Source organism: Grampus griseus (genome assembly GCF_964374135.1).
Source record: "Grampus griseus genome assembly, chromosome: 10".
NCBI lineage: Eukaryota > Metazoa > Chordata > Mammalia > Artiodactyla > Delphinidae > Grampus > Grampus griseus.
In genome coordinates, this window is record NC_139004.1 from 97,371,730 (window position 1) to 97,382,445 (window position 10,716).

The following is a 10,716-nucleotide window of genomic DNA, read 5'->3' on the forward strand; positions in this document are numbered from 1 at the left end:
TATAAAGTGCATTGAAATATTTCTGTATAAATATAGTTATTTAAAGTATATATTATATGTAAATATATATTATATATTGTATGTTATATATAGTTATATAAAATGTTTTATGTAGTTATATGTGTAACCATATAAAATACTGTATATCTATGAAATATCATTACAAATACATATATCTAAAACATATTGTTTAAAGTATACAATATTTTATATATAAATATGTATATATGTAGAATATACATGGAAAATTTATATATAAATATTATAGTGTTTACATAAATATACCACAAATATTAAAAAATACATATAAATGTTTCATTTTTTTAACATCTCATATGTTAATATATGATAGATTAATGCACTATATACTATATCAATCAATATTATACATAATTATATTACATATTAATTTCCTATATTTAATATATTTAATCAGTACAAGTAATATATTTGTAACCTATTTATATAAGTAGGTTTATATTTATATAAGTTGCAAATAAGTAAATATATACATGTGCAATGTAATATATAATTTGTACTATACAAATATACTTATATAGTAATATATTTATTATTATTTATACAGCATATCTTCTGTTTTAGGAATAGCTCAGATTTCTGCTTTCTAAGTAGCATAAAATGTTGTAACATGTAAATACAAAATTTAAAATATAAAAATATACATAATATTATATATAGTACATCTCCTATTAAATATACATGGGTCAGAATCCTACATCCTAAAATGTTTATTTTGTATCATGAGAGATTTTTCCTGTAAATGTTATTAATAAGATGAATTATTGGTGTAAGTAAAGTGCTCAGCACGTAGTAAGTACTATATAAATGGTAGCTATTATTACTATTAATTATTATCACTGATAGACTCTTGAATGTTGATTGTGTCAAGTATCACACTTTATCACACTTTATGCTTTAGATGCCCTATGTCATTTAATTTTTGTGTTAGTCCTGTTATCCCCATTTTCCTGATGAAGCAACCCAAGACCCCCCTGCCTGACGGGGCTTATGAGTGTGGTATGGAATGCCCTGTACATGTGGGGAATTTAGCAGTTCTCCAGTTCTGCCATTTTACTTGGTCCTGGGATCCTTGCAATTAGTTTTAAAAACACTGTTGGTTTTCTGAGTGTTTGCCGCTCTGGTGCAATCCTGGAGGCGGGTGGGGCACGTGTGGTTAGACTCCACACCCCTGCAGCTCACACGGGGGTGTTTCCACTCTTCTTCCCACAGAAGGATTTACTCCTCAGTGAAATTCCCAGCAGCACCACACGGCTCTGCTCCAGTAAGACAGATGTGGAGAAAGTGATGGCCAAGGAGATCTGCCAGAATTACCTGGAGAAGAGAGCAGGGAGGCTGCCAGAGGCCTGCGCCGAGGCCTTGGCCATGGCCGCCTGCCTCTGCCTGCGGAGGCGCAACGCCAGCCTGGCGGAGGTGAGCCTCACGTTCAGCCTTCCCCCAGCGATGAGCCCTGTCCTGCGTCAGCAGGGCCTCGGTTCCCCGGCTGCATGAGTCTGCTTTACCAGGGGCTCTGTCACGATCCCTTTACCGACGCCTTGACCGAGAAGTGATTTCATACACCAGGGCCATATTTGTTTGCAAACAGCAGTATCTGCTGGAGCTCCCAGCAGCCAAGCTGGAGTCTGGTCCTGAGGGTGCCCAGGACCACACCCTCGGATATAACAGAAGTCCGCCTGCTTTCTCTGAACGGGCTTTATCTCTCCTTCTCTCTGTAGGCCCCTTCTCATTCCCTCCATCCTCTTGGTCAGGGGATACAGCTGTATTATTCATTTACATGTCATGGTTCTGTCTTCACTGAGCGGCCCAATTCCAACCTCTTAGTGAGAGAAACTGATTGGCTTAGCTAGGGTCAGGTGTCTACCTGTTGGCCTATCAGGTAAGGTGGGGGTCCGGTATATAACCCCGGTGGCCAGGGGGTCAAGCCTGGAAGGTGGAAGGGCCAGGTTCCAGAGAAAGGAATCATTCTTTAACCCATGGACTAGGCAGACATCAACTACCACAGAGGATAAAACATTTTCCTATGGACAGGATATGCAGAGGGGGTTTCCATGGTAACAGGTGTAAATTTGGGCACCAACTTTACTAGGCCTTTCTAAGTACAAAATAACTGCCTGAGAGGGCTCATAGAGATCATCCCACGGAGTGATTCAAGGGGTGTCTGACAGAGAGGGGCTCCTTGGGAAGAGGCAGGAAGAGGGCTGTGGATGGCTGCAGGCCCCACCCATGACTCCAACCAGACATCCACTGTCATTTCTCATAATTGTATTGGGTTCTCAGTATTTTATCTGAGGAAAGGGTTTGGTAGCTGAAAAAAAAAATCTTCAAACACCACTGTTAGGGCTTCCCTGGTGGCGCAGTGGTTGAGAGTCCGCCTGCCGATGCAGGGGACACGGGTTCGTGCCCTGGTTCAGGAAGATCCCACGTGCCGTGGAGTGGCTGGACCCGTGAGCCATGGCCGCTGAGCCTGCACATCCGGAGCCTGTGCTCCGCAACGGGAGAGGCCACAGCAGTGAGAGGCCTGCGTACTGCAAAACAACAACAACAACAACAAAAAAAACCACCACTGCTATAGCCCAACCCTCCCCTCTTACAGATGGAGATGTTGAGGCCAAGAGAGGGGGAGATGAGGCCAGAGGGAATTTCTGTCAGAGCCCTCTGGACTCCTGGCTCAGCCCCAGCTCTACCCTCTTGCACCAGGACATGGTAGGAGCTAGAGACCAAGTCACCACTCTCAGTCTAGGCTGTGCTCCAGCTGCCCGTGTGCCACAGTGTTCAGTCACTCATTCAGCAGCGGTGTGCTGGGCCCCGGGGATATATCGGGGAACAAGGCGGGCCCAGTTCCACTTTCCTGGAGTTCACAGACATTGTGCAGTAACCATCTGGTGAGCGCTGGTGTAGCATATTACGGGGTCCCCACCCAGGACTTTCCCAAGGAAGTGATGTGTAAGCAGATGAAGAGCAACCGAAGCAGAAGGAACAATTCATGCAAATAGCCTGAGTTGAGAGAGAGCTTAGAAGGTCAAGGGCCTGGAATAAGGTCAGAGTGGCTAGAACACAGAGTACCTGGGGCAGAGTGGCTTGTGATGAGGCTGCTGGGGAAGGAGGAGCCCGACAACAGAGGGCTTTGCAGCCACAGTCAGGATTTTGAGGAAGTCACTGGGGGTATTAAGCAGGGGCAGGACATAATCAGACTTATGTTTTAAAAAGATCTCTCTCCCTCAACCACTTATTCTTTCATTCCTTCATTCAATTTACTCTTTTGTTCAGTGTATCACTTAAAGTACATTCAAAGAAGCTGCTATAATGAGGAGACTCCAAGTGAGATAAAAGTTTGTTCTGTTTAGCTCAACAGTTTGAATGTAGGCAGTCCAGAGCTGATGTCGCAGTGCCGCAGTATTGGGGATTTGGGCTCCTGTATTGTTGCTCTGCTACCCTTATCATGTGACTTCCACTTTGGAATCCAAAAAGGCTGCTCTAGCTCAGGCCATCACATCTGCATTCCAGCCACTAAAAGGGGGTTAAAAAGGAGAACATATACCCTTCCTTGTAAGGGTGTGACCTGGAAAGGCACATATCACTTCTTCTCCCATAGGCCAGAACCTAGGCCAGAACCTAGTTATGTAGTCTTGTAGTTTTTAGCTTGGCAAGTATTTATTGGGCATATATTGTGGAGATTTATCTCAAAAGGTGACATTTGAACTGGGCCTTGAAGCATGAGGAAGCATTTGCTATGTAGAATAAAGGGGATAGGGCACTTTCATATACAAAGAGGAATGAAAATGGTCATTGTCTGCAGTATTTCACAACCAAGCTAGGAAGTTGAGAGGTCAGTAGGGTCATGGCCTTGAAGAGAAGCAGACTTGGGTTTAGTGGTCAGCTCTGCCACTCACTGACTGGGTGACCTTAGGCAGGGAACTTAACCTCTCTGATCTTTTAATTTTTTATTTCTAAAAAGTCATTTACATTATGTGTCAAATGTGCTTTGTAAACTGCAAGGCACTGAGCAAATGAAATTTGTTATTTTTACTAAGGGTAGGTTTGTGTGCCGTTTATGTGTGTATGTGTGTGTGTGTGTGTGTGTGTGTGTGTGTAAAGAAGAAATATTCCTTCCCTGCCTGCCTCTAATTTTACTAACCTCCCTAACCAGAAAAGCCCTCAAGGGCAATATCTATATTACTTAGGGCATTTCTAGCTGAAAGTGATAGAAACTCAACTCGAATTTTTAGATTCGACCCACAGACACACACGTAACCACGTAACAGAGAAGGAAGCAGGGAGCCTATGAATGAGAGGATGAATGATTTATTGCTCATTTAACCAAACTGCAGGCAGCATAGGTATTACTGGGGCAGCTAGACCCAGGGTCTCAACCAGCAAAAGTACAAATATCTGTATCTCTGTGCCTGTGGCGCGTTCTCTCTCTCTTCCCCAAGGTGTGTGGCTCTGTGGCTGCTGTGGAAGAGCAGCTGAGAGGTCAGGAGACGTCGCTCCCTTGGAGTGGTCTTTCCGAGTGCACAGGCTCTTCCTCCAATACCCCAGAAGAAACGGACGACGTGGACAATTCCAGCTTCGAAGCCTCCTGCTGCATGAGGGAGGCACCCTGGGCCGGGGCTGCCTACTCGCCTCCCCGCCCAGCGGATGGAGAAAGCGAGCTGCCGGCTGGTGGGGCAGTGGAAGCTGACTCCTCCTCTGAGGCCTGCGCCAGTGCAGAACCTCCCCAGGATGGTAAGCGTGGGATCTGAGTCCTTATACACTCTCATTTATGTCCCCAACTCAGTCTATCATTTATTCCTTCTCTCCCGCATTCACGCGTTCATTTGCTTATCCAGCTGTTCACCTGCCAGCTGGCCGCGCCAAGAGAGTCATCCTCCTTCTCCCCCAGCCCCCGATGTCAAGTCCCTCACTCAGTCCTGTCCACTGACCGCTCCATCTGCTTCCCTGCATTGCCCGTCCCCGTCCCCCTACCCCTCATCTAAGCTACTCTCCTCTTGCTGGATGAGCGCACAGCCTCCCTGTGGCCTCCCTGATCTGCTCTGGCCCCTCACCAGTTCTTCATCCAGGGGCCAGCCAGAGTGGTTTTTAAAAACAACTCATGTCACTCCTCGTTTAAAGCCCTTCTGTGGTTCCCCATTGCACTTAGAGACCAAGTAAAAACTCTCCCTTGGGACCAGCAAAGCCCCTTGTGGTCTGTCCCCGGCCACCTCTCTATCCTCACTTCACACCTTGCCAGCTGCTTCCAAAGATAACTTCTATTTCTGACCCTGGGGTCCAAACACACCAGGTTTCCTTCTGAAATAAAAATTCGGAAGGCCTTTACAATTCAGCGTCCTCATCCCCTGGTAAACGTGGCTCTGTGAATGTCTCAGGCTCTGACCTTTCCTGTTGTTCCTCCTCCCACATCGAGGTGAGTGGAAGAAGAGAGAGAGAGTGTAAGCTTCATTCTAACATTGCCCCCCACCCCCAGGGGAGAAGCATGGAAGCCCCTCCTCTCTGAAAGGTGGGGGCAGGTGACAGGCCTTCCCTGAAAAGGCAGAAGCAATGACAATGCTCATTCCACTCAGGGCCTGATTCAGAAGTCCGATTTAAGTGAAAAACTCTGACCAAGTCTGACTTTCTAAGAATTATAACAACTGTTTCCAAATACCTTTTGTTCAAGTTCTTTACTTTCCATTGAATGTCAGCTACAGAGACTTCGTGGAAAATTGAGATCAATGAGGCCAAAAAGAAACTGATGGAGAATATCCGGCTCTACAAAGAAGAGAAACTGGATAGCATTGAGCTTTTTGGCCCTTGATGACTCGAACATAGCTGAGGACCCTCGTCCTCCATCGGAAAAATGAACGTCAATCGAGAAAAAGGTCTAAGGAAGAATCAAGATCTCCCAGGAAACACCAAACATCAGCTTCCCTTGGGTGGCGGCAGAGACACTTCCATTTTACCAGAGTGAGTTAGGGGAGACGGGACCTCAGCTTTCAGAGACACAGAAATCCATGAAGTCCTCTTCCTTTCTGAGATTCATCAATCAGAGCTCTGGGTTATCAGGAGACTGAAGGGGAAACCCTGATACACGAGCCCAGGATGTGGGCGATTTTGTGGTTCCGCGGAGCATGTGACGATAACCACCCCTATAGATGCCATTGCCTGGCTCTCACCCTTGACAAACCGATTGAGCATTCTGAGCGCTGATGGAACTTTCCAAAGCTAAGATCTCTGGGTAATATTTGCTACCAACCGCCTGCAAACTTCCATGACCTTTACATGAAAGACTTTCAACTTGTGTCCCATTTCGGTTCTTCACTCCCTCGTCAAGGTCTCAAGTTTTACAAATGCCAGACACCTGGCAGAAGGCTCTGGAGGTTTTCTGCTTTCTCTTTCAGAAATATTGCAGCCCACAGATATTTATTTAATGCCCACTCTGCACCTTTATCCTCCCATTCCACTAATGCTAATATTTTAAATAGAGTTTTTATTTAGAGAGTATGTATTATTTATGGCTGTAGATAAAGAACCAGGAGAACTAGGTTCATGTTTGATTCTGCTGCTAATTTACTTTCTGGAACCTCAGTTTCCTTGTAAGTAACATGCATTCATCCTCCCTCCCTGGGCTGTTGGGGAGGAACGGGTGAGACATGGCTGCAGAAATACTTTGAAAATGCACTTGTCCTGTTTTGTTAAATAAATTTTTAAAAAGACATTAAGCGTTTATTTTTGTCATGTACCTAACATTTATTGCAGTGGGTATATTTCTGAAAAGTCACGTTGCAAGTCTTTTTAAATTCAGCGTGTCCTATTTTATTTTTATTTTTTAATAAATTTATTTTATTTATTGATTTTTGGCTGTGTTGGGTCTTCGTTGCCGCGTGTGGGCTTTCTCTAGTTGCGGTGAGTGGCGGCTACTCTTCGTTGAGGTGCGCGGGCTTCTCATTGCGGTGGCTTTTCTTGTTGCGGAGCACGGGCTCTAGGCGCGCAGGCTTCAGTAGTTGTGGCTCGCGGGCTTAGTTGCTCTGCGGCATGTGGGATCTTCCCGGACCAGGGCTCGAACCCATATCCCCTGCATTGGCAGGTGGATTCTTAACCACTGAGCCACCAGGGAAGCCCTTATTTTTATTTATTTATTTATTTTTGGCTGCGTTGGGTCTTCGTTGCTGCACACAGGCTTCAGTAGTTGTGGTGCTTGGGCTCAGTAGTTGTGACTTGCAGGCTCTAGAGCGCAGGCTTAGTAGTTGTGGCGCATGGGCTTAGTTGCTCCACGGCATGTGGGATCTTTCTGGACCACGGATCAAACCCGTGTCCCCTGCATTGGCAGGTGGATTCTTAACCACTGTGCCACCAGGGAAGTCCCACCCTTGTCTTAAACTCTGGTGGCTGTGAGGATTCAACCAGAGTCCGTGTTATGTGCCCTGAATATGACCTGGCGTGTGGTAATCACCTTAAAATTATGAGCAGTATGTTTCCAAAGTGTTTTGAGCAATACAGGACAGTTGCCAATTGGGTAATATTACCTAGACAGATTTGCATTTCTAGACCAGGGCTTCACAAATTTCCGAAGAGGTCAGAGAACCACTTTGAGAATCTATGAAAGCTTTGGACCTTCTTCCTCCAGTAAGCTGTAAATTCATACATACACAATTCTGTATATGAATTCCAGGGGTTCATGAGCACCAAGGTGTCTTTCCATGAATTCCTAGAGGGAACGCCTGACTTTTTTTAAGTTAATAGATGCACACAGCAACAAACAAAAACCCCAAACAGTACAAAAGATTACATGGGGGATTCCCCACTGGGATCTTAGTTCCCTCATTTCTTCTTCTCAGAGGCAACGGCTGTTACTAGTTTGGGGATTCTTCCAGAGATGATAAAAAAAATGTTTTTAAAAAATCTTTGTGCTCAACTTCATTAGTTATTAGGGAAATGAAAATCAAAACCACCATACAGAGAGACACCCCTGGGGGAAAAATATCTTCTAAAGAGATTTCTGAGAATGACCGGAAATTCCAATTAAAATGAGATAGATTTATTTTGACAAATATTGCAATACTAACAACATTTCTCTGAATGTGGGTACTACTAAGAGCATTCTAGTGACTTTATCATGTATGTTAAAAATTAAACATTTGTCATCTGTTTTGTCATTTCTATCAGGTATCTAAAATAAATTTTATTAGGTATTAGAAAAAATCGAAACCACAATGAAATAACCACTCACACCTGCTTGGACGGCTGGAATAGAAAAGACAGACAAAAACAAGCGCTGGGGCTTCCCTGGTGGCGCAGTGGTTGAGAGTCCGCCTGCCGATGCAGGGGACACGGGTTCATGCCCCGGTCTGGGAAGATCCCACATGCCATGGAGTGGCTGGGCCCGTGAGCTATGGCCGCTGAGCCTGCGCGTCCGGAGCCTGTGCTCCGCAACGGGAGAGGCCACAACAGTGAGAGGCCCGCGTACCAAAAAAACAAACAAACAAACAAAAAAACAAACGCTGGCAGGGTTGTAGAGAAATTGGAACCCTCATACATTGCTGGTGGGGTTGTAAAATGGCCAGCCACTTTGGAAAAGTTGGAAAAGTTAAACATAGTTTCCATATGACCCAGCAATTCCACTCTAGGTATCTACCTAAGAGAAATGAAAACATATTCATACAAAAACTTACACAGCAGTGTTCATAGCAGCAATATTCATAATAGCCAAAAGGTAGAAACAACCCAAATGTCCATCAAAAGATGAAAACAGAATGTCGTATATCCATACAATGTACTATTATTCAGCCATAAAAAATGAAGTACTGATACATGCTACGACATGGGCAAACTTGAAAAGATAATGCTAAGTAAAAGAAGCCAATCATATATTGTATGATTCCGTTTTTGTGAAATGTCCAGAACAGGCAAATCCATAGAGACAGAAATTAGATGTGTGTGTGTGTGTGTGTGTGTGTGTGTGTGTGTGTGTGTGGAGGGGGAGTGGTTTGGGGGGGGAAGTGGTAATGATCACAAGATTTTAGGGTGATGAAAAGTTCTAAAATTAGATTATGGTGATAGTTGCACAACTCTAAATGTACTAAAAAAATCATAGAATTATATATCGTTGAACTTTATGGTATGTAAATTATATCTCAATAAAGTAGTTAGAAACACACAAATACAGAGTGGTTACTCTCAGACATTTAAAAACATTTTATCTCGAGGCTCCACTCGTCTCTCATTTATTATTTTTTTGCTGTACACAGGGTATTTTCATTCAATCTGGAACCTGTGTTTTCTCACATCTTTCTTGGCCATTCTTCCTCAACAGTACTTTTGGAGCACTTCATTCTTTTTGCCCGGTATTCCATTGTATGGTCCTTCTGTAATTTAGGTAACTAGCTTCACTTGCTGGGTACTGAGATTGTTTCCATTCTTCCTGCTCCCAATGGTGCTGCCTTCCAAGGAGGTTTCACCAATACGGTGATGTATGGAAGTGCGTTTCCCCACATCCTAAACTACGAAGCATGTTATCACGCTATTTGATCTTTGCTAACCTAATGGGTGAAAACATAATTTTATTTGTACTCTAAATGACTGAAATGGACCCATTTTTTCATATGTTAAAATGAAATCTAACGAATTTCGTGATTTGCTTCGTTCATCAGTTCATTTCCTTTGCCCACTGAAATATCTTATTGCCAGAGTTTTTACATAGTAGGGACATCAGCCCTTTGCCACGTGTTCCAAATGTTTTTCCAAGTTTGTACCTTGTTTTTAACTTTTATATTTTTTGCCAGAAGGATATTTTACATTTTTTGTAGTCTTTTTTATTTTTTCCCCCGTAGTTTCTAATTTCTAATTCCAATTCTGTCATTTTCTGTGTTTTGTCACTTGGTCTCTGTAAATGGAGTGATGATGCTGGTGTGGTTTCGATGAGCGTATCTGGATCTGAAGGCGTCCTGCTAAGGGGGACAGCGCTGAGTGGCAGGGAGCAGCCCTAGGGAACCCGGCTCCCCTTGTCCCCTACCCACACCAACGGCAGGCCTGAGGAACTGCGTCCCGGCCTTAGCTTCGCGCTCTTCGAGCCAACGTGAGTGGCTCCGCCCCGGCTAGCTTCCGACCAATGGACGAGCTTCTTAAGGCGTAGGGTCCCGCCTCCAGACCTCCTGGCCAAAAGGAAATCTCCGTCTTGCTTGGAGTCCCGCCCCTTGCCGATTTGACCAATAAGCGCCCTCCCTTCAGCGCAGGACCCGCCTCCTCCGCCCGCCCGGCTGCAGACCTCACTGCTCATTCCGGTAGGCGGGCGCAGCGGCGGCCGGTGTGGTCAGAACTCGGGCGGAGGCAGGGCCGGTGCCGCAGGACTGGGGCGGGCGGCGAGCGGGCGGCCAGGGCAGGGCGTCAGGCCGGTGCAGACTGCGGGGCCGACGTTCGGGCCGCGGGAGCAGGAACGGAAGGCGGGGCGGGGCGGACCCGGGAGGAGGCGGACTGGGGCGCCACCGGCTTCTGAGGGGCGGCTCGCCCCCTTCCGGCCCGGGGCTGGTCGGCGGGGCCGCGGGGGCAGGGCGGGCTGCGTGCCGGGTCTGGCCCTGCTCTGCGGCCCGCGCTCGGCGTTTCGGGCCTCCGGGCCCCTCCGGGCCGCGCGTCCGCCCAGGGACTGCGGGTCTGGCCTCCAGGTGTGGACCTGACAGCGCCCTGTAGCCTTCTTAAGCGCTGACA

The 10,716-nt window shown here is 45.9% G+C and overlaps 1 protein-coding gene across 2 annotated transcripts in view; it reads left to right on the forward strand.

Annotated features, from left to right (window-relative positions):
* IRAK2 (interleukin 1 receptor associated kinase 2) overlaps positions 1-6,821 on the forward strand; it is a 58,088-nt gene extending 51,267 nt beyond the window's left edge. The window contains exons 11-13 of one of the 2 annotated variants that reach the window (XM_082664557.1): positions 1,252-1,452; positions 4,473-4,764; positions 5,721-6,821. In XM_082664557.1, coding sequence (XP_082520683.1) covers positions 1,252-1,452; positions 4,473-4,764; positions 5,721-5,833 — 606 coding nt within the window. In that variant the 3' untranslated portion in view covers positions 5,834-6,821. Of the gene's footprint in view, positions 1-1,251; positions 1,453-4,472; positions 4,765-5,443; positions 5,640-5,720 lie in introns of those variants that run through there. The other variant, XM_082664558.1, reaches the window with a different exon arrangement.
* The last annotated feature ends 3,895 nt before the right edge of the window (positions 6,822-10,716 follow it).